Source organism: Pseudoliparis swirei, chromosome 19 (genome assembly GCF_029220125.1).
Source record: "Pseudoliparis swirei isolate HS2019 ecotype Mariana Trench chromosome 19, NWPU_hadal_v1, whole genome shotgun sequence".
Lineage (NCBI taxonomy): Eukaryota > Metazoa > Chordata > Actinopteri > Perciformes > Liparidae > Pseudoliparis > Pseudoliparis swirei.
Genome location: NC_079406.1, coordinates 28,367,645 through 28,390,144, shown reverse-complemented (window position 1 = coordinate 28,390,144; position 22,500 = coordinate 28,367,645). Strand labels below are relative to the sequence as shown.

The 22,500-nt window shown below is 54.3% G+C and overlaps 3 protein-coding genes and 1 non-coding gene across 9 annotated transcripts in view; 3 read left to right on the top strand and 1 right to left on the bottom strand.

Annotated features, from left to right (window-relative positions):
* Positions 1-3,493, top strand: part of atg16l1 (ATG16 autophagy related 16-like 1 (S. cerevisiae)) — an 18,721-nt gene extending 15,228 nt beyond the window's left edge. For 3 of the 5 annotated variants that reach the window (XM_056439198.1, XM_056439195.1, XM_056439197.1), the window contains 10 exons: positions 243-348; positions 442-547; positions 616-686; positions 765-836; positions 1,212-1,332; positions 1,405-1,510; positions 2,439-2,588; positions 2,651-2,698; positions 3,003-3,104; positions 3,180-3,493. In XM_056439198.1, the coding sequence (XP_056295173.1) occupies positions 243-348; positions 442-547; positions 616-686; positions 765-836; positions 1,212-1,332; positions 1,405-1,510; positions 2,439-2,588; positions 2,651-2,698; positions 3,003-3,104; positions 3,180-3,273 (976 nt within the window). In that variant the 3' untranslated portion in view covers positions 3,274-3,493. The remainder of the gene's footprint in view (positions 1-242; positions 349-441; positions 548-615; positions 687-764; positions 837-1,211; positions 1,333-1,404; positions 1,511-2,438; positions 2,589-2,650; positions 2,699-3,002; positions 3,105-3,179) is intronic. The other 2 variants (XM_056439199.1, XM_056439196.1) reach the window with 1 other exon arrangement.
* Positions 877-1,146, top strand: LOC130210251 (small Cajal body-specific RNA 6). Its single transcript, XR_008834774.1, has one exon. It is a non-coding gene; the product is annotated as a small Cajal body-specific RNA 6 (non-coding RNA).
* A 3,003-nt stretch (positions 3,494-6,496) lies between the features above and the next one.
* LOC130209949 (coagulation factor IX) lies at positions 6,497-17,566 on the top strand. 2 transcript variants are annotated; one of them, XM_056439890.1, is made up of 11 exons: positions 6,532-7,213; positions 7,276-7,338; positions 7,425-7,597; positions 7,666-7,690; positions 7,832-7,945; positions 8,596-8,730; positions 11,581-11,822; positions 12,698-12,812; positions 12,880-13,076; positions 14,700-14,828; positions 16,817-17,566. In XM_056439890.1, the coding sequence occupies exons 2-11, from the start codon at positions 7,278-7,280 to the stop codon at positions 17,057-17,059; spliced, it is 1,434 nt and encodes a 477-aa protein (XP_056295865.1). In that variant the 5' UTR covers positions 6,532-7,213; positions 7,276-7,277; the 3' UTR covers positions 17,060-17,566. The 2 variants fall into 2 exon arrangements, with proteins under 2 accessions (XP_056295867.1, XP_056295865.1); XM_056439892.1 differs by having other exon boundaries at positions 6,497-7,338; positions 14,703-14,828.
* A 646-nt stretch (positions 17,567-18,212) lies between these two features.
* Positions 18,213-22,500, bottom strand: part of LOC130209335 (putative zinc carboxypeptidase) — a 4,884-nt gene continuing 596 nt past the window's right edge. The window contains exons 2-4 of the mRNA XM_056438898.1: positions 22,040-22,341; positions 20,907-21,929; positions 18,213-18,296 (exon numbers count right to left, since the gene is read on the bottom strand). Of these exons, the coding sequence (XP_056294873.1) occupies positions 20,975-21,929; positions 22,040-22,341 (1,257 nt within the window). The 3' untranslated portion in view covers positions 18,213-18,296; positions 20,907-20,974. The remainder of the gene's footprint in view (positions 18,297-20,906; positions 21,930-22,039; positions 22,342-22,500) is intronic.

Genomic DNA, 22,500 nt, shown 5'->3' with positions numbered 1-22,500 from the left:
TGAAGAATTTAAATAATTGGGTATCTTAATCAATTAGCAGGAGTCTGGGAGTGGAGACACTAGTTTTAAATGTGACCAATAATGTGTACCAACAAGAAATAATTTGATAGCTCAATATAATGGAAGGTGTTTTCTCCAGTGCTCCTTAGACGTGTCTGACCGGTGAATACAGGTCTGGTCTCCAGAGGGAACCGAGTCCACCGGCTTCTGGGCTCCTTAGTGACAGTACCCCTCTTCCCCAGCAGGCGCCGAGCCCCCAATGCGCTCAGCTCTTCACCGGAGAACCCAGAACCTCCGTCTGGACCGTGTGCCGAGGTCCGGGTCCCCACCACGGCACTGCACGTGTTTGTAAGGAGGGAGGAGGAGGAGGAGGGAGGAGGAGGAGGGAGGAGGGAGGAGGGAGGAGGAGGAGGAGGAGGTCATTATTATCTATGTGTGTAGGAAGCACACGACGGCGAGGTCAACGCGGTGAGGTTCAGCCCTGGATCTCGTCTCCTAGCAACAGGAGGGATGGACCGCAGGGTGAAGCTGTGGGAGGTGGTTGCAGGTGAGTCCTCCAGTCCATCGGGGGAGGTGTCGGTCTCTGAGGGTCCTTCATCCTGACTTCCTGTCCAGGTCGCTGTGAGCCTAAAGGCGCTCTGACCGGCAGCAACGCCGGAATCACCAGCATCGAGTTCGACAGCGCGGTGAGTGACCGCGATGACCTTTGACCCGCGATGACCTTTGACCTGTGAAGTCTCGATGGTCTCCGTCGTCCTCTGCAGGGCTCCTACCTGCTGGCCGCCTCCAACGACTTCGCCAGCCGCATCTGGACCGTGGAGGACTCGCGGCTGAGGGTGAGTGGCGTGGCGGCGGCGGCGGTGGTGGCGCTCCTCTGGTCAGTGATGTCATGTAAAAGGTCTGAAGCTCAGATCCCCCTCGTCAGCCATTTTGGCTCCCAGCAGCCCGGCTCTGTGCTCCCATCATGCTCTAGTGCTGCAGCGGTGGTCCCAGGAGCTGCTGACAAACAGGAAGTGACATCACAGTGCGAGTCCGTACAGAGACCCCACGGGCTCGGTGTGATGTCATCCGACAGAACCAATCGGCATGGAGCGTGAGGCTGAGGGGGCGGGGCCTGAGTGGTGATCTCACTCTTCTTCTGAGGCCGTCGGGCGGCCGGTGGGCCGTGGCGCCGTGAGCTCCTGGAGCCTGACTGTGCGTCTCACCTGCAGCACACCTTGACGGGCCACAGCGGGAAGGTGCTGGCCGCTCGCTTCCTGTTGGACAACGCTCGCATCGTCTCCGGGAGCTACGACCGGACCCTGAAGCTGTGGGACCTGCGCAGCAAAGTCTGTGCGTGCTTCGTGGCGCCGTGAGTCTCCCGTTGCGTCGAGCCGCTCGTCACCTGGCCTCTCACCTGTGCAGGCATGAAGACGGTGTTCGCCGGGTCCAGCTGCAACGACATCGTGTGCACGGAGCAGTGCGTCATGAGCGGCCACTTCGACAAGAAGGTCCGCTTCTGGGACATCAGGTCAGGGCCTCCTCCTCCTCCTCCTCCTCCTCCTCCTCTGTGGGGACTAGGGTTGGGTACCGGAAACCGGTTCCAATACAACCGGTATTACCCGGACCGAAAGCAACGCACATTTCGGTGCTTCTTTCCGGTGCCTGAGCCGATTGAAATTGAAAAAAACTATTGTTGTGAACTTCTGTGGTGACTCCGCCCCGTCAGCAGGTTACGAGCCTCTCATGTGTAACTCTGACAGCGGAGGCGTGGCCGTGTGTGACGAGTGAACCGTGTGGAGCACACCAGCGTCAGGCTGGACGCATGAGGAGGCCGTCACCGGTCCCCCTGAACACGGGGAGACCGATGATGACGAGCAGCCGTGACTCAGATTAGTACCCTATCGTTGATTGCAAGTCTTGCATTCATAAAAGTAGGCCAAGAAATAATAAATTAGCCATTATAACCATGCTTAAGCTAGCGCTAGCTCGTAGCTAACACGAGCTACGAGCTAGCGCTAGCTACGAGCGTGACAGTCTGCTAGCAGATGTGTTGGTGTCCAGCGGTCCCGGCTGTTTACCCGGTGTTACCGGGAATATAATGACGGAGGAATAAAGACCGGGGGCGTCACTTTGTTTCAGTGTAACTCTCGCTGTCAGAAGCAACACTTTGTGTCACGTGTCATCTTCAGTCCCTCTGATTGGTTGTTCTCTTTGCCCATCAAAACAGTGACAGGATTAACCCTATAAGGTCTGCACATGACAATACATATCACATCATATCATGGAGAACATTGTGTCTGTTAACAGTCTGATATCCGTTGTGTGTCGGTGCTCCATGATAACGGCTTCTCCAGGGAATATGGCCAAAAAGTATCGGTTCAGGCGCCGTTTAGCACCGGTATCGTTTTAAAAGTACCGGTTTAGGGTTACCTGCTGTGATTGGCTGGTGTCGGCAGAGCGGAGAGCATCGTCCAGGAGCTGGAGCTGCTGGGCCGAGTGACGTCTCTGGACCTGAACCACGACCGCACCGAGCTGCTCACCTGCTCCAGAGACGACCTGGTGAAGATCATCGACCTGCGGACCTGCAGCGTGAAGCAGACGCTCAGGTGAGTTCAGAGGGGGGGGGGTGTTCGGGTCCAGGTGCTAACCTGTTGGTGTTGTTCTTTAGCGCTCAGGGCTTCAAGTGTGGAGCCGATTGGACCAGAGTCACCTTCAGGTGAGTTGTGTGTGTGTGTCCCTCCAACGCAGATCTTTATGAGGCCGAATCATAACAAACCAACCACAGATTTTATTTTTAATCTGCTAACTTCTGAAACATCGACTCCACATTAGTATTTATAGAATTGTTTATTTTCGGGTGTGAAATGCATTCTGGGATATCGGCTGGCCAGAGTACGCATGTTAAAATGGGCGGGGCAAGTCACATCGGCCATTTTGAATTGAACATGTGTGGCTCCTCCCATCCGTGTGCTGCTGTGAAGGAGCGGTCGGAGTCTCTTGACCCGTGTTCTGCTCCTTAGTCCTGACGGCCGCTACGTGGCCGGAGGCTCAGCTGACGGAGCGCTGTACATCTGGAACGTCCTGACGGGGGAAGTGGACCGGACTCTGGACCGGAAACACAAGTAAGAACCGGAGTGAGGCGGTTCTGACCCGAGTTCTGGCCAGCAGCTCTGACGCCGCGTGTCTCTGTTCTGCAGCTCGGCCATCAACTCGGTGTCCTGGTCGCCTTCAGGAGCCTTCGTGGCCAGCGTGGAGAAGGGCAGCAGGGCCATCCTGTGGTCTGACATGTGACCGGCTGCAGGGGGCGGAGCCTGATGGAGACGGGCAGCAGGGCCATCCTGTGGTCTGACATGTGACCGGCTGCAGGGGGCGGAGCCTGATGGAGACGGGCAGCAGGGCCATCCTGTGGTCTGACATGTGACCGGCTGCAGGGGGCGGAGCCTGAGGAGGACAGCGGCTCCATGTTGATGGATTTGAGGTCTTAATAAACTGTAAATATTAATCACTTAAACTACGTCTCTGGTTCTGGTGTCTGTGGTTCTGGTGTCTGTGGTTGGAGTGGGACACGGAGAACATGCGGAGTGGTGCTCTTCGCAATGAAACCTCTTTGATGGGACGTGTGACTCTCGGCCAATCGGCGTTCAGATGTCTTCAGCGTTTGGGGGTTGAGGCTAGCTTGAATGTTAGCCGCTACATCTGCTGCTGTCCGGCTTTAGTCTCAATACTTCATGAGCGCTCAGCGAGTGGCGTCACGGGGCGGGGCTTCAGAGACCAGGCGTCAGTACCGCTGTGTCCCTCCTGGTGACCTCTGGATCATCTAACCCTCGGAGTGGATCCTCATGACGGCTCCATGTCCTTTCATATCCGGCTGGATTAACACAAATATTACTGACATTTAAGTGTTGAACAAGTTGGTCACAAGTGAACCGACAGATGTTACCATTCTAGATCAAGAGACCAGTCTGGTGTTCATGGCATATTGTAGAGATGGTCTTGTATCATGATAGTTATGGCAGGTATAGAAGTTAGAATGTGACGAGCAGGTCGAGGCAGAACCGACGCCAGGGCCCGGCAGAGTCCCCGAAGGCCCGTTCAGGCCAAAGGAAGTCGCTTCACGACGAACATATGAGATCTAATGACTGCATGTTGTCATGACGGCCTGATCACGAGTCACAGCGGAGGCCCTTTGTTCTCACTGTTTGTTATTATTGAGATTTGATCTAAACCCCACGACCAACGTGCAGCTACAAATATTATTAGATTAATCAATTAGTTGCTGAAGAGAAAACAATAAGGGCCCTCCGTGGGGCCCTCCTTGGGGCTCTCCTTGGGGCTCTCCTTGGGGCCCTCCTTGGGGCTCTCCTTGGGGCTCTCCGTGGGGCCCTCCGTGGGGCTCTCCTTGGGGCCCTCCTTGGGGCCCTCCGTGGGGCTCTCCTTGGGGCTCTCCGTGGGGCTCTCCTTGGGGCCCTCCTTGGGGCTCTCCGTGGGGCTCTCCGTGGGGCTCTCCTTGGGGCTCTCCTTGGGGCCCTCCTTGGGGCCCTCCTTGGGGCTCTCCGTGCGGCTCTCCGTGGGGCTCTCCTTGGGGCTCTCCGTGGGGCCCTCCGTGGGGCCTGTGGTGCCGGTCTCCGCCGCTGGGGGCGCTGCCCGCCCCCCCGGGTCTGAGGGCAGGGGGACCGGCAGTATCCTGCCTGAGAGGACGCGGTGCATTCTGGGTACATATCCCAGTTCGAACAATAATAAATAGTTTTTATTTGTGTGTTCCTCTGAGCTTCCGGTCTGACCCAGGATCACCTCCAGACCCGGTCTCTACCGGCGATACATATATACTAATATAATAATACATATCCAGAGACCGTTACGTCGCTCCTCGCTAGGCCCGGTGCCAAACCCCGGAGAGAGCGAGCGGCTCCCCGGGGGGAAATAACGGGTATATGCATTTAGATAAATATATATATATAGATATAGATATTGCGAGATATAACTATATATATATTCATATATATATCGTTATATATAGATATCTCTATTCAGAGGAAGACATGAGGGGCGATGCGTTTAAAGATGAGGATATTTAAAAATACATCTATAGATGTATATATGCATATATATACGTATATATGTATACACATGTATATATTAGGGCTGTCAGCGTTAACGCGTTAATCTATGCCTGGGGGTGCGCGAGCTGCCTCTAGGGGGTGCACGAGAGGAAAAATGTAATGGTGGTCTAATGGTGTAATAATTAATATTAAACATTCTCAGGGCTCTCAAGTGTCATTTCGGTCTTAACTCACGCACTCCCGCCACCCATCGTATTTCTTACGCTGAAAAAAACTCGGCTATTTAATGTTTGAATGCAGGGGTGCTCAATACGTCGATCGTGGTCGCCGCAGAGCTCCGACGCCGGTCTGCGCGCATCGGGACCGAGCAAAGAAAAACTCACTCGCCCCCCCCCCCCCACTGTCAACAACTCTTGCATTTAGTTGCGTTTTTTTTTAAGGTGTGGGGGATTGGGGGTGCGTCAACCCGGTCGGAATGTAGAAGGGGGTGCGTGGTCTAAAAAGTGTGGGAACCCCTGCGATTAATTTGGCTGAGTTAACGCACTAAAATATTTTAACGCAACTTTGTTTACTTCCGGTGTTCGTTGAAGTTTTTACACTCAAACCGAGTGTCAAACCGCGGCAGTACGGTTTAACACTGTTTCCGTTTTTAAAACAATTATTTCTCCGCGAAAATAAGGAGCATAAATGAGTTTAACTCGTGGATGAATCAGTCGGGTTTCCTCCTGCTCCTCCTTCCTCCCGTCTCCCCCTCTGACACACAGAGGAACGGAGGGGCGACGTGTCGGGGGACGCGGCGCGGAAAGAACTCGACACACGAAACCTTCACCGTGATTGGTCAATCCGTTTGTCTGTCAACATTTCGGGAAAAAACAACCAATGAACACTCAGTAAATCACAAAGGACCTCCCACCTCACAGGTGAGGCTCATTAGCAGCCTGTCAGTCAGAGAACCAGAGAACACGGCGCCAGGACAACTGAGCCTCATTGAATAGAGCTGAGATTGTTCTGGAATGTTTGATGTAGAACACGTGGGTATGTGTCACATGCAAACGCCTTTAAAAGGTGAATTTACATGTTTTTGTAAAATGTATAAAATGCCCCCAGCCTCCAGAGGGTGAACGTGACGTATTTGAATGTCAGTCAGTTACCAAGGCCACTGGTTCTGCTGTTCAGTGGTAAAGATGACAGGACCAATGGGGTCTCAATATACTTCTTTTTTTTTACTAATCTGATGTTTCACTGAAGAAACAATTTATCATCCACAATATTAAATATCTCGCTGGCACTTTATAGGTAGGAGCCTCTTTGAAAACACAGCTCTGTGGGAAGTTTTGTCTTTAAAAAGAAGAAGAAAATAACGTAATCGCGATTAATGAATTTCAAAATGTGCGATTAATTAGTTAATTTTTTAAAATTCGATTACAATTTTTAATCAGGTTAATCACAGGTTTCTGCGCATGCGTTAAATGCGTTAAAAAAATTAACTAATTAATCCTGTAATTTAATCATAACGCGTTATTTTTCACAGCACTAATATATATGTATCAGCTAACCCTAACCTCTGGTACTGGTCTAAGTCTACGTGGTCTTTGTGATGGAGGGGTCTACCTGAAGGTGCTGGACTCTGGTGGTCTGTCTTGCTGTCTCAGGGACCCCCATCTCTTTACCCCTCTAGACGACTGGAGGGTCCTGGGAGTCTACATGCTCTGTGGACTTGGGAAGGCTTTGGACCGGGTCCCTCTGGGGTCCCTCTGGGGTGCTGCGGTACGCGGTTCAGGACTCGTTGCTACGGGCTACCGGTCTCTAGACCTGCAGCAGGGTCCATGTTCATTAGAACTGTAACATCTAAACAACACTGAGAATGTTTTTATACTTTAATATCCTGAAGTCGTTGTTATGATTCAAGTGCTCTACTTCAATTGGTCCAGCAGGATCACAGACGACCTTTGACCTCTGTTGGTCCGCTCTGACGTCTGTTTGGTCAATCGATCACACGGACGCCATTTAGTATCTCACAGGAGACCAGAGGCAGGGAGACAGACAGACAGGCAGGGAGACAGACAGACAGACAGACAGACAGGGAGACAGACAGACAGACAGGCAGGGAGACAGACAGACAGACAGGGAGACAGACAGACAGACAGACAGGGAGACAGACAGACAGACAGGCAGACAGACAGACAGACAGGCAGGGAGACAGACAGACAGACGGAGACAGACAGACAGACAGACATGCTGCTGACCTGGACCCTCTGCTCTCTGCTCTCCTGCTCTGCACTGATCGAATGTTCAGGTGAGACCACGACGTCTGTGGGGCTAGTGCTAGTGCTAGCACTAGCACTAGCACTAGCACTAGCCCCAGGACCTTTGTCCCCCCAGTGTTCCTGACCCGGCCGGTGGCGGCCCGGGTACTCGGCCCCGCCTCCAGGAGGCGGCGGGCCAACTCCTTCCTCCTGGAGGAGGTGCTCCCTGGAGACCTGGAGAGGGAGTGTCACGAGGAGGCGTGCTCGCAGGAGGAGGCCGCCGAGATCTTCCAGACCAGGGAGAAGACGGTGAGGCCCGGACCCCAGAGACCGTAGTCCTCCGCTCTGCAGTACTAATGTCACTTGTGGTTCCGCAGCTGGAGTTCTGGTACCAATACATAAGTGAGTATCTTCATCAGTCGACCAGGGTTCGTCTTCACTGAACCGGTCCCGGTGCTGGTCTGGATCCACGTGGAGCCGCTGGTCCTTTATTTAACTCAGGACTCAGTCGTGATGCGTTCAAGTGCCTCTCCTCTGCTGTAGATCTGAACCCCTGCCAGACCAGCCCCTGTCTCAATGGAGGGCTGTGCTCTCTGGACCGAGGGGCCTTCCTGTGTCTCTGTCCTCCGGGTTACCACGGCAACACCTGCGCCTTAGGTACGGCCGCTGGGACTGACCATGCTTTGACTGGAAGAAAGACGTATAATAATATATAATATATAATATATCATGTATAATGTATAATATATAATATATCATGTATAATGTATAATGTATAATATATTACATTACATTACATGTCATTTAGCTGACGCTTTTATCCAAAGCGACTTACACAATCCTGTTACATTCATTCACCGTAGAGCAGCTACAGGGAGCAATTCAGGGTTAAGTGTCTTGCTCAAGGACACATCGACTAGGGCGGGGATTGAACCTCCAACCCCCTGATTGAAAGACGGACCTGCTACCCACTGACCCATGTATCATGTATAATGTATAATATATAATGTATAATATATCATGTATAATGTATAATATATAATATATCATGTATAATGTATAATATATCATGTATAATATATCATGTATAATGTATAATGTATAATATATCATGTATAATATAATATATATAATGGATAATATATCATGTATAATATTTAATGTATAATGTATAATATATATAATGTGTATAATGTATAATATATAATGTATAATATATAATGTATATAATGTATAATATATAATGGATAATATATAATATATAATGTAAAATATATGATGTATAATGTATAATCTCTTGTGTGCAGAGGTGATGGAGTGTCGCCATAGAAACGGCGGCTGTATGCAGTACTGCAGAGACCTGCAGGGCGGCGCTACAGTTCAGTGTGGCTGTGCTGATGGATTCAGACTGGAGGAGGACGGACAGAGCTGCTCACAGACAGGTAACACACCTGACCACAGACAGGTAACACACCTGACCACAGACAGGTAACACACCTGACCACAGACAGGTAACACACCTGCTCACAGACAGGGAACACACCTGCTCACAGACAGGTAACACACCTGACCACAGACAGGTAACACACCTGCTCACAGACAGGGAACACACCTGCTCACAGACAGGTAACACACCTGCTCACAGACAGGTAACACACCTGCTCACAGACAGGTAACACACCTGACCACAGACAGGTAACACACCTGCTCACAGACAGGTAACACACCTGCTCACAGACAGGTAACACACCTGACCACAGACAGGTAACACACCTGCTCACAGACAGGTAACACACCTGACCACAGACAGGTAACACACCTGACCACAGACAGGTAACACACCTGCTCACAGACAGGTAACATACCTGACCACAGACAGGTAACACCTGCTCACAGACAGGTAACACACCTGACCACAGACAGGTAACACACCTGCTCACAGACAGGTAACACACCTGACCACAGACAGGTAACACACCTGACCACAGACAGGTAACATACCTGACCACAGACAGGTAACACACCTGACCACAGACAGGTAACACACCTGCTCACAGACAGGTAACACACCTGACCACAGACAGGTAACACACCTGCTCACAGACAGGTAACACACCTGACCACAGACAGGTAACACACCTGCTCACAGACAGGTAACACACCTGCTCACAGACAGGTAACACACCTGACCATAGACAGGTAACACACCTGACCACAGACAGGTAACACACCTGCTCACAGACAGGGAACACACCTGCTCACAGACAGGTAACACACCTGACCACAGACAGGTAACACACCTGACCACAGACAGGTAACACACCTGCTCACAGACAGGTAACACACCTGACCACAGACAGGTAACACACCTGCTCACAGACAGGTAACACACCTGACCACAGACAGGTAACACACCTGCTCACAGACAGGTAACACACCTGACCACAGACAGGTAACACACCTGACCACAGACAGGTAACACACCTGCTCACAGACAGGTAACACACCTGACCACAGACAGGTAACACACCTGCTCACAGACAGGTAACACACCTGACCACAGACAGGTAACACACCTGCTCACAGACAGGTAACACACCTGACCACAGACAGGTAACACACCTGCTCACAGACAGGTAACACACCTGCTCACAGACAGGTAACACACCTGCTCACAGACAGGTAACACACCTGCTCACAGACAGGTAACACACCTGCTCACAGACAGGTAACACACCTGACCACAGACAGGTAACACACCTGACCACAGACAGGTAACACACCTGCTCACAGACAGGTAACATACCTGACCACAGACAGGTAACACACCTGACCACAGACAGGTAACACACCTGCTCACAGACAGGTAACACACCTGACCACAGACAGGTAACACACCTGCTCACAGACAGGTAACACACCTGACCACAGACAGGTAACACACCTGACCACAGACAGGTAACATACCTGACCACAGACAGGTAACACACCTGACCACAGACAGGTAACACACCTGCTCACAGACAGGTAACACACCTGACCACAGACAGGTAACACACCTGACCATAGACAGGTAACACACCTGCTCACAGACAGGTAACACACCTGCTCACAGACAGGTAACACACCTGACCATAGACAGGTAACACACCTGACCACAGACAGGTAACACACCTGCTCACAGACAGGGAACACACCTGCTCACAGACAGGTAACACACCTGACCACAGACAGGTAACACACCTGACCACAGACAGGTAACACACCTGACCACAGACAGGTAACACACCTGCTCACAGACAGGTAACACACCTGCTCACAGACAGGTAACACACCTGACCACAGACAGGTAACACACCTGCTCACAGACAGGTAACACACCTGACCACAGACAGGTAACACACCTGACCACAGACAGGTAACACACCTGACCACAGACAGGTAACACACCTGCTCACAGACAGGGAACACACCTGCTCACAGACAGGTAACACACCTGACCACAGACAGGTAACACACCTGCTCACAGACAGGGAACACACCTGCTCACAGACAGGGAACACACCTGCTCACAGACAGGTAACACACCTGCTCACAGACAGGTAACACACCTGACCACAGACAGGTAACACACCTGACCACAGACAGGTAACACACCTGACCACAGACAGGTAACACACCTGCTCACAGACAGGTAACACACCTGACCACAGACAGGTAACACACCTGATCACAGACAGGTAACACACCTGCTCACAGACAGGGAACACACCTGCTCACAGACAGGTAACACACCTGCTCACAGACAGGTAACACACCTGACCATAGACAGGTAACACACCTGCTCACAGACAGGTAACACACCTGACCATAGACAGGTAACACACCTGACCACAGACAGGTAACACACCTGCTCACAGACAGGTAACACACCTGACCACAGACAGGTAACACACCTGACCACAGACAGGTAACACACCTGACCACAGACAGGTAACACACCTGACCACAGACAGGTAACACACCTGACCACAGACAGGTAACACACCTGACCACAGACAGGTAACACACCTGACCACAGACAGGTAACACACAGGTTCCCGTGTCTAACCCCCGTGTACTTCCTGTCCAGTGGCGTTCCCGTGTCTAACCCCCGTGTACTTCCTGTCCAGTGGCGTTCCCGTGTCTAACCCCCGTGTACTTCCTGTCCAGTGGCGTTCCCGTGTCTAACCCCCGTGTACTTCCTGTCCAGTGGCGTTCCCGTGTCTAACCCCCGTGTACTTCCTGTCCAGTGGCGTTCCCATGCGGCCGCCGCCACCGGGCCTGGGCTTCGTACCGCGGCCGCTCTCTGCTGCTCAACGGCTCCGTGTCGGACGCCAACAGCAGCGACAGCCGGGCGGCGGCCCTGAACCTCACGGAGGGGGCGGAGCCGACCTCCGGACCCGCAGGGGGCAACGCCACGGCGCTGAGCAGGGGCGGGGCGGGGCGCATTGTGGGCGGAGTCCTGGAGCAGCCAGGAGGGAGTCCCTGGCAGGTGCTGACCTGAATCATGTGAGGTCATCACGGAGAGAAGCTGGACTGACTCCGCCTCCTCCTCCTCTTCCTCTTCCTTCTCCTCCTCCTCTTCCTCCTCCCCTCCTCCTTCCTCTCTCCCCCTCCTCCTTCTCCTCCCCCTCCCCCCCTCTCTCCTTCTCCCCCTCCTCCCCCTCTCTCTCCTCCCCCTCCCCCTCTCTCCTTCTTCCCCTCCTCCTCCTCCCTCTCTCCCCTCCTTCTCCTCCCTCTCTCCGCCTCCCTCTCTCCTCCTCCTCCTCTCCCCTCCTCCTCCTTCTCCTCCTCCCTCTCCCCTCCCCTTCTCCTCCCCTACCCCTCCTCCTCCTCCCCCTCTCTCTCCTTCTCCTCCCCCTCCCCCTCTATCTCCTTCTCCTCCTCCTCCCTCTCTCCCCCTCCTCCTCCTCCTCCCTCTCTCTCTCCTTCTCTCCTCCTCTCTCCCCCTCCTCCTTTTCCTCCCTCCCCTATCTCTCCTTCTCCTCCTCCCTCTTCCTTCTCCCCCTCTCCTCCTCTTCCCCCTCCTCTTCCTCCTCCTCCTCTTCCCTCTCCTCCTCCCCTCCTCTTCCCTCTCCTCCCCCTCCTCTTCCTCTTCCTTTTCCTTCTCCCCCTCCTCCTTCCTCTCTCCCCCTCCTCCTTCTCCTCCCCCTCCCCCTCTCTCTCCTTCTCCCCCTCCTCCCCCTCTCTCTCCTCCCCCTCTCTTCTCCTCCTCCTCTCTCCTCCTCTCTCCTCCTCCTCTCCTCCCCTCTCTCTCCTTCTCCTCCTCCTCCTCCTCCTCTCTCTCCTCCTCTTCCCCCTCCTCCTCCTCCTCCCCCTCTCTCTCCTCCTCCTCCCCCTCCCCCTCTCTCTCCCTCTCCTCCTCAGGTGCTGGTCTGCAGGTCTGATGGGTACGGGTTCTGTGGGGGGACCCTGGTCTCGGACCGGTGGGTGGTCTCTGCTGCTCACTGCCTGGAGCAGACGGCAGACCACGTGATCATAGGTACCTGAGGGGGTCTGGGGGTCTCCAGAGGGCCTCCAGAGGGCCTGAACCCCGTGTCTGTGTCCAGGGGACTACGACAAGCGGCGCCCGGACCCCGGGGAGCAGCGGGTGGGGGTCCGGGAGGTCTTCGTCCATCCTCACTTCCACCGCTTCACGCTGGACAGCGACGTGGCCCTGCTGCACCTGCAGCGGCCCGCCACCAGGGGCCCCACCGCGCTGCCAGCCTGCCTGCCGGACCCCCAGCTCGCCGCCTACCTGGGCCGGGTAACCACATGAGGACCCTGATGAGGTCACTGAGAGGTCACTGTGAGGACCCTGATGAGGTCACTGAGAGGTCACTGTGAGGACCCTGATGAGGTCACTGAGGTCACTGTGGACCCTGATGAGGTCACTGAGAGGTCACTGTCAGGACCCTGATGATGTCACTGAGAGGTCACTGTGAGGTCACTGTGAGGACCCTGAGAGGTCACTGTGAGGACCCTAATGAGGTCACTGAGAGGTCACTGAGAGGACCCTGAGAGGTCACTGAGGACCCTGAGAGGTCACTGTGAGGACCCTGATGAGGTCACTGAGAGGTCACTGTGAGGACCCTGAGAGGTCACTATGTGAGGTCACTGTGAGGTCACTATGAGGCCACTATGAGGACCCTGAGAGGTCACTATGTGAGGTCACTGAGAGGTCACTGAGAGGTCACTGTGAGGTCACTATGAGGCCACTATGAGGTCACTATGTGAGGTCACTGAGAGGTCACTGTGAGGCCACTATGAGGTCACTGTGAGGCCACTATGAGGTCACTGAGAGGTCACTATGAGGTCACTATGTGAGGTCACTGAGAGGTCACTATGTGAGGTCACTGTGAGGTCACTATGTGAGGTCACTGAGGCCACTATGAGGACCCTGAGAGGTCACTATGTGAGGTCACTGTCAGGTCACTATGAGGTCACTATGTGAGGTCACTGTGTGAGGTTACTGAGAGGTCACTGTGAGGCCACTGAGGACCCTGAGAGGTCACTATGAGGTCACTGAGAGGTCACTGTGACATCACTGTAGGTACATGCTGCACAACATCAGGAGAACACGGTCTCTTACTCAGAAGGCGGCACAGGCTCTGGTCCAGGCTCTGGTCCAGGTTCTGGTCCAGGTTCTGGTCCAGGCTCTGGTCCAGGCTCTGGTCCAGGCTCTTATCATTTCACGCCTCGACTCCTGCAACTCCCTCCTGGCTGGTCGACCCGCTAAGGCCATCCGACCTCTGCAGCTCATCCAGAATGCAGCAGCTGGTCTTCAGCCTCCGCTCCTCCCCCCACACCACTCCGCTCCTCCGCTCTCTCCACTGGTTACCGGTGGAGCAGCATCCGCTTCAGAACACTGGTTCTTGGTACCGTGCTCTGAGCGGATCGGGCCCCGTCTACATCCGGGATATGGTCACACCGTACACCTCATCACGGTCGCTCCGCTCGGCAACAGCCAATCGTCTTGTGCCTCCTGCACCTCGAGCTCATCACTCTACATCCAGACTGTTTGCTGTCCTGGCTCCTGATTGGTGGAACCAGCTCCCCACTGACATCAGGACAGCAGGAAGTCTCTACATCTTCACCGGAGACTGAAAACACACCTTTAGACTATACCTGGATTAAAACACAGATTATCACTTCAGTGGCTCTTAAATATCTTATTGTGGTACTTTAGTCGTTTGACTGAGTTGAGGAAATGTTACTTCCTGTATTCTTGTTGTTCTTAGTTTGTTCTCTAGGTTGATGCACTTATTGTGAGTCGCTTTGGATAAAAGCGTCTGCTACATGACATGTAATGTAATGTAAAGGTCACTGTGTGAGGTCACAGAGGTCACTGTGTGGTCACTGTGTGGTCACTGTGTGTTGCTGTGCTCAGCAGGACAACCGGGGCGTGGTCTCGGGCTGGGGGGTCACGCACTACCTGGGGAGGACGTCCTCTCGCTTCCTCAGGAAGGTCACGCTGCCGGTGGTCAGCCAGCAGGACTGCAGCGCCTCCACGGAGCAGGTACCCACGACGGGAGACAGGTAGACGGGGTCTAGAGACAGGTAGACGGGGTCTAGAGACAGGTAGACGGGGTCTAGAGACAGGTAGACGGGGTCCTAGAGACAGGTAGACGGGGTCTAGAGACAGGTAGACGGGGTCTAGAGACAGGTAGACGGGGTCCTAGAGACAGGTAGACGGGGTCTAGAGACAGGTAGACGGGGTCCTAGAGACAGGTAGACGGGGTCTAGAGACAGGTAGACGGGGTCCAGAGACAGGTAGACGGGGTCCTAGAGACAGGTAGACGGGGTCCTAGAGACAGGTAGACGAGGTCCTAGAGACAGGTAGACGGGGTCCTAGAGACAGGTAGACGGGGTCTAGAGACAGGTAGACGGGGTCCTAGAGACAGGTAGACGGGGTCTAGAGACAGGTAGACGGGGTCTAGAGACAGGTAGACGGGGTCTAGAGACAGGTAGACGGGGTCTAGAGACAGGTAGACGGGGTCCAGAGACAGGTAGACGGGGTCTAGAGACAGGTAGACGGGGTCCTAGAGACAGGTAGACGGGGTCCAAGAGACAGGTAGACGGGGTCTAGAGACAGGTAGACGGGGTCCAGAGACAGGTAGACGGGGTCTAGAGACAGGTAGACGGGGTCCAGAGACAGGTAGACGGGGTCTAGAGACAGGTAGACGGGGTCCTAGAGACAGGTAGACGGGGTCCTAGAGACAGGTAGACGGGGTCTAGAGACAGGTAGACGGGGTCTAGAGACAGGTAGACGGGGTCCTAGAGACAGGTAGACGGGGTCTAGAGACAGGTAGACGGGGTCCTAGAGACAGGTAGATGGGGTCTAGAGACAGGTAGACGGGGTCCTAGAGACAGGTAGACGGGGTCCTAGAGACAGGTAGACGGGGTCTAGAGACAGGTAGACGGGGTCTAGAGACAGGTAGACGGGGTCCTAGAGACAGGTAGACGGGGTCCTAGAGACAGGTAGACGGGGTCTAGAGACAGGTAGACGGGGTCTAGAGACAGGTAGACGGGGTCTAGAGACAGGTAGACGGGGTCCTAGAGACAGGTAGACGGGGTCCTAGAGACAGGTAGACGGGGTCTAGAGACAGGTAGACGGGGTCCTAGAGACAGGTAGACGGGGTCTAGAGACAGGTAGACGGGGTCTAGAGACAGGTAGACGGGGTCTAGAGACAGGTAGACGGGGTCCTAGAGACAGGTAGACGGGGTCTAGAGACAGGTAGACGGGGTCCTAGAGACAGGTAGACGGGGTCCTAGAGACAGGTAGACGGGGTCTAGAGACAGGTAGACGGGGTCTAGAGACAGGTAGACGGGGTCTAGAGACAGGTAGACGGGGTCCTAGAGACAGGTAGACGGGGTCCTAGAGACAGGTAGACGGGGTCTAGAGACAGGTAGACGGGGTCTAGAGACAGGTAGACGGGGTCTAGAGACAGGTAGACGGGGTCCTAGAGACAGGTAGACGGGGTCCTAGAGACAGGTAGACGGGGTCCTAGAGACAGGTAGACGGGGTCTAGAGACAGGTAGACGGGGTCTAGAGACAGGTAGACGGGGTCCTAGAGACAGGTAGACGGGGTCTAGAGACAGGTAGACGGGTCCTAGAGACAGGTAGACGGGGTCTAGAGACAGGTAGACGGGGTCTAGAGACAGGTAGACGGGGTCTAGAGACAGGTAGACGGGGTCCTAGAGACAGGTAGACGGGTCTAGAGACAGGTAGACGGGGTCCTAGAGACAGGTAGACGGGGTCCTAGAGACAGGTAGACGGGGTCTAGACAGGTAGACGGGGTCTAGAGACAGGTAGACGGGGTCTAGACAGGTAGACGGGGTCTAGAGACAGGTAGACGGGGTCTAGACAGGTAGACGGGGTCTAGAGACAGGTAGACGGGGTCCAGATAAACACCAGGACAGACGGACGTTACCAAGGCAACTCCACTAGAGGACCGACCTGGTTGAGGTCAAGAGGTCGTCGCTCCACCTGTCCTGTGTCCTCAGGTGATCACTGACAACATGTTCTGTGCCGGCTACCTGGACGCCCCGCTGGACGCCTGCAGCGGGGACAGCGGGGGCCCCTTCGTGGTGAACTACCGGGGGACCTGGTTCCTGACCGGGGTCGTGAGCTGGGGGGAGCAGTGCGCCCAGAGGGGGCGCTACGGGGTCTACGTCCGGCTGGGCAACTTCCTGAACTGGATCCGGGACACCATGGAGAGAGCGGACCTGAACGCCACCGACAGCTAGCGGCCTGCAGGCTCCACGCTGCACCAGGAGGGGGCGCTGTGGCCCTCCTCCTCCTCCTCCTTCTCCCTTCAACCCGGAGACGGTCCTGGAACAAGCTCCACAGCTCTCATTGACCCGTCATCTGCCTGAGGGACTCGTGTCTCTGGCCCCTCCCCCTCCCTGTGGACTCGTGTCTCTGGCCCCTCCCCCTCCCTGTGGACTTGTGTCTCTGGCCCCTCCCCCTCCCTGTGGACTCATGTTTGTTTATCACATTAAACAATAAAATAACTGAACACAAAACGATGACCTCTGACCTCAAGTCACATGATGAAGACACTGAAGTCTTCATCAGTCAACCTCTCAGCCGTTTATTCCTACGAGTACTACCACGAGTACTCCTAGGTCTTGTCCTGTGGTCCCTCCTCTGTTCATTGGTCGTAGAGCGTCCCCTGTGAGGGGGCATGGCCCTCGGCTCTCAGAGCCCAGAATAATGATGACTTCATCTCCACTTTAAACCTTGTTTAATCATTTTGGTGTTTACATTGAGTCCTGCAGGGTGCACACACACACACACACACATTACACTGTGAATAATACACTGTAAATAATACACTGTAAATAATAATGTGTTAGATTAGAACAAACAGAGTTCTGGTCTTCAGGGAAATATTCAGAGCAACATTAAAGTCTCAGAAACTAAAACCACCAGAGACACAGGGGGGGGGGGAGGGGCGGAGTCAAGTGACCCTGAGACACAGGGGGCGGAGTCAAGGGTCAGAGTTGATGATGATGATGATGAAGGCCTCTTTCACCCTGTCTCTCCATCTTGAAGCTGCTCCTGGATCCACTCCACGTAGTTGGCCACTCGGGTGTAGACCCCGTAGACCCTCTGGCTGCCGCAGGCCTCGGGCCCGGCCCAGGACACCAGCCCAAACACCACCCACCTGCTGCTGACCCCGTCCTGCATCACAAGCGCCCCCCCGCTGTCCCCCAGGCAGGTGTCCTTCCCGCCCTCCAGGAACCCGGCGCAGAACATGTTGTGGGTGATGTTGTAGCTGACGGAGCGCGAGGCGTAGCTCCCCTCACACTCGCCCTGAGAAACCACCGGCAGCTTCACGTACTGCAACAGGTCAGAGGTCACCTCCGGGTCAGAGGTCGCTTTGCTAGGGTCACTCGACGAGGAGGTGGCATTGAAGTTGGATATTCCCCACCCAGCAACCACACCCAGAGAGTTAGGTAGAGGGGAGGGGGGGTCACCCTGAAAGAGAGAGGGAGAGAGAAAGAGAGAGAGAGAGTTAGAGATGGAGAGAGAGAGGGAGAAAGAGAGAGAGTGAGGGAGAGAGATAAAGAGATAGAGAGAGGGTGAGAGTGAAAGAGAGAGAGAGGGAGATAGAGAGTGGGAGAGAGAGAAAGAGAGAGAGAGATGGAGAGAGGTGGGAGAGAGAGAGATAGAGGGTGAGAGAGAGATGGAGAGGGAGAAAAAGAGAGAGAGAGAGAGAAAGACAGAGTCATCCGACAGTAGAGTGATGTCATCATGTCCTCCATTAAGTCACAACACAGAGCCACAGGTTAGGGTCTGACCTTTAGCCCTGATCTGATCAAAGGTCAAAGTACCTGTCTGTGGGGTGGGGGCAGTAGTACCTGTCTGTGGGGTGGGGGCAGTAGTACCTGTCTGTGGGGCAGTAGTACCTGTCTGTGGGGCAGTAGTACCTGTCTGTGGGGGCAGTAGTACCTGTCTGTGGGGCAGTAGTACCTGTCTGTGGGGTGGGGGCAGTAGTACCTGTCTGTAAAGGTAGTCCCTGTCTGTGGGGTGGGGGCAGTAGTACCTGTCTGTGGGGGCAGACGTACCTGTCTGTGGGGGCAGTCGTACCTGTCTGTGGGGGCAGTCGTACCTGTCTGTGGGGCAGTAGTACCTGTCTGTGGGGCAGTCGTACCTGTCTGTGGGGCAGTGACCTGTCTGTGGGGCAGTACCTGTCTGTGGGGCAGTAGTACCTGTCTGTGTGGGGCAGTTCCTGTCTGTGGGGCAGGCGTACCTGTCTGTACCTGTGTCGTACTGCCTGTCTGGGAGGTGGGGGCAGTAGTACCTGTCTGTGGGTGGGGCAGTACCTGTCTGTGGGGCAGTCAGTACCTGTCTGTGGGCAGTAGTACCTGTCTGTGGGGCAGTCGTGCACCTGTCTGTGGGGCAGTCACCTGTCTGTGGGGCAGTAGTACCTGTCTGTGGGGCAGTCGTACCTGTCTGTGGGGGCAGTCGTACCTGTCTGTGGGGCAGTAGTACCTGTCTGTGGGGGCAGTCGTACCTGTCTGTGGAGACAGTCACCTGTCTGTGGGGCAATAGTACCTGTCTGTGGGGCAGTCGTACCTGTCTGTGGGGGCAGTCGTACCTGTCTGTGGGGGCAGTAGTACCTGTCTGTGGGCAGTGGTACCTGTCTGTGGGGCAGTGGCAATTGAGGCAGTAGTACCTGTCTGTGGGGGCAGTCGTACCTGTCTGTGGGGGCAGTAGTACCTGTCTGTGGGGCAGTAGTACCTGTCTGTGGGGTGAACAGTTGGTACCTGTCTGTGGGGCAGTAGTACCTGTCTGTGGGGGTAGTAGTACCTGTCTGTGGGGCAGTAGTACCTGTCTGTGGGGGCAGTAGTACCTGTCTGTGGGGGCAGTAGTACCTGTCTGTGGGGCAGTAGTACCTGTCTGTAAAGGTAGTACCTGTCTGTGGGGCAGGGAAATTACCTGTCTGTGGGGCAGTAGTACCTGTCTGTGGGGTGAAGGCAGTAGTACCTGTCTGTGGGGCAGTAGTACCTGTCTGTAAAGCAAGTACCTGTCTGTGGGGGCAGTAGTACCTGTCTGTGGGGCAGTAGTACCTGTCTGTGGGGTGGGGGCAGTAGTACCTGTCTGTGGGGGCAGTAGTACCTGTCTGTGGGGGCAGTAGTACCTGTCTGTGGGGCAGTAGTACCTGTCTGTGGGGTGGGGGCAGTAGTGGCAGTAGTACCTGTCTGTGGGGTGGGGCAGTACCTGTCTGTGGGGGGGGGGTAGTAGTACCTGTCTGTGGGGCAGTAGTACCTGTCTGTGGGGCAGTAGTACCTGTCTGTGGGGCAGTAGTACCTGTCTGTGGGGCAGTAGTACCTGTCTGTGGGGGGGGGGCAGTAGTACCTGTCTGTGGGGGCAGTAGTACCTGTCTGTGGGGCAGTAGTACCTGTCTGTGGGGGCAGTAGTACCTGTCTGTGGGCAGTAGTACCTGTCTGTGGGTAGCAGTACCTGTCTGTGGGGTGGGCAGTAGTACCTGTCTGTGGGGCAGGGGCAGTACCTGTCTGTGGGGCAGTACCTGTCTGTGGGGAGCATCGTACCTGTCTGTGGGGTGGGGGCAGTAGTACCTGTCTGTGGGGGCAGACGTACCTGTCTGTGGGGGCAGTCGTACCTGTCTGTGGGGCAGTCGTACCTGTCTGTGGGGTGGGGGCAGTCGTACCTGTCTGTGGTGCAGTAGTACCTGTCTGTGGGGTGGGGGCAGTCGTACCTGTCTGTGGGGGCAGTCGTACCTGTCTGTGGGGCAGTAGTACCTGTCTGTGGGGCAGTCGTACCTGTCTGTGGGGGCAGTAGTACCTGTCTGTGGGGCAGTAGTACCTGTCTGTCGGGCAGTAGCACCTGTCTGTGCGGTGGGGCAGTAGTACCTGTCTGTGGGGCAGTCGTACCTGTCTGTGGGGGCAGTAGTACCTGTCTGTGGGGCAGTAGTACCTGTCTGTGGGGCAGTAGTACCTGTCTGTTGGGTGATGGCAGTCTGTGGGGCAGTAGTACCTGTCTGTGGGGTGGGGGCAGTAGTACCTGTCTGTGGGGCAGTAGTACCTGTCTGTGGGGTGGGGGCAGTAGTACCTGTCTGTGGGCCTGTCTGTGGGGTGGGGGCAGACACACGGGCCGGGTGAGCTCCGTCACCTCCACCTGCCCCTCCAGCCTCAGCAGGGCGATGTCGTTGTCGTAGTTCTCTGACTGGAAGTCGGGGTGAAGGAAGATCTTCTCCACCGAGCGGCTGGAGGCCCCACGGAGGTCTGCAGCGTGGAGGAGGCCCAGGAACACCTGCACACGTTACACTGGTTACACTGGTTGTACTGGTTACACTGGTTGTACTGGTTACACTGGTTACACTGGTTGTACTGGTTACACTGGTTGTACTGGTTACACTGGTTGTACTGGTTACACTGGTTGTACTGGTTACACTGGTTACACTGGTTACACTGGTTACACTGGTTGTACTGGTTACACTGGTTACACTGGTTGTACTGGTTACACTGGTTACACTGGTTGTACTGGTTGTACTGGTTACACTGGTTGCACTGGTTACACTGGTTATACTGGCTACACTGGTTACACTGGTTACACTGGTTATACTGGCTACACTGGTTACACTGGTTGTACTGGTTACACTGGTTACACTGGTTGTACTGGTTATACTGGCTACACTGGTTACACTGGCTACACTGGTTACACTGGTTGTACTGGTTGTACTGGTTACACTGGTTGTACTGGTTACACTGGTTGTACTGGTTGTACTGGTTACACTGGTTGTACTGGTTATACTGGCTACACTGGTTACACTGGCTACACTGGTTATACTGGTTACAATGGTTACACTGGTTGCACTGGTTATACTGGCTACACTGGTTACACTGGTTGTACTGGTTACACTGGTTGTACTGGTTGTACTGGTTACACTGGTTGTACTGGTTACACTGGTTGTACTGGTTGTACTGGTTACACTGGTTGTACTGGTTACACCGGTTACACTGGTTGTACTGGTTACACTGGCTGTACTGGTTACACTGGTTACACTGGGTTACACTGGTTACACTAGTTGTACTGGTTGTACTGGTTACACTGGTTGCACTGGTTGTACTGGTTACACTGGTTGTACTGGTTACACTGGTTGTACTGGTTACACTGGTTACACTGGTTGTACTGGTTACACTGGTTGTACACTGGTTGTACTGGTTACACTGGTTGTACTGGTTACACTGGTTTACACTACACTGGTTGTACACTGGTTACACTGGTTACACTGGTTGTACTGGTTACACTGGTTGTACTGGTTACACTGGTTGTACTGGTTACACTGATTGTACTGGTTACACTGGTTACACTGGTTGCACTGGTTACACTGGTTACACTGGTTGCACTGGTTACACTGGTTACACTGGTTGTACTGGTTACACTGGTTACACTGGTTGCACTGGTTACACTGGTTACACTGGTTACACTGGTTACTGGTTACACTTGTACTGGTTACACTGGCTGCACGGGTTACATGGCGGCGACTTTTTTTACCCTGCACGGTTACACGGGCTGACCGGACACGGGGTGGCACGGCTACTGGAAATGGTTACCCGGTTTTTTACCGGTTTTAAAATTTTACCCCCCTTACAGGTGCACGGCTGTACTGGTTAAATGGAAAGGTACATTTTGGCAACCTTTTAAATGGTCACTG

What these genes read in the sequence shown, in the direction of transcription:
- LOC130209949 (XM_056439890.1), top strand. Translation starts at nt 7,278, where the DNA reads ATGCTGCTGACCTGGACCCTCTGCTCTCTGCTCTCCTGCTCTGCACTG. An exon ending in GTTCTGGTACCAATACATAA is followed by an intron (nt 7,691 to 7,831) that starts GTGAGTATCTTC and finishes CCTCTGCTGTAG; the next exon opens with ATCTGAACCCCTGCCAGACC. An exon ending in CAGGAGGGAGTCCCTGGCAG is followed by an intron (nt 11,823 to 12,697) that starts GTGCTGACCTGA and finishes TCTCCTCCTCAG; the next exon opens with GTGCTGGTCTGCAGGTCTGA.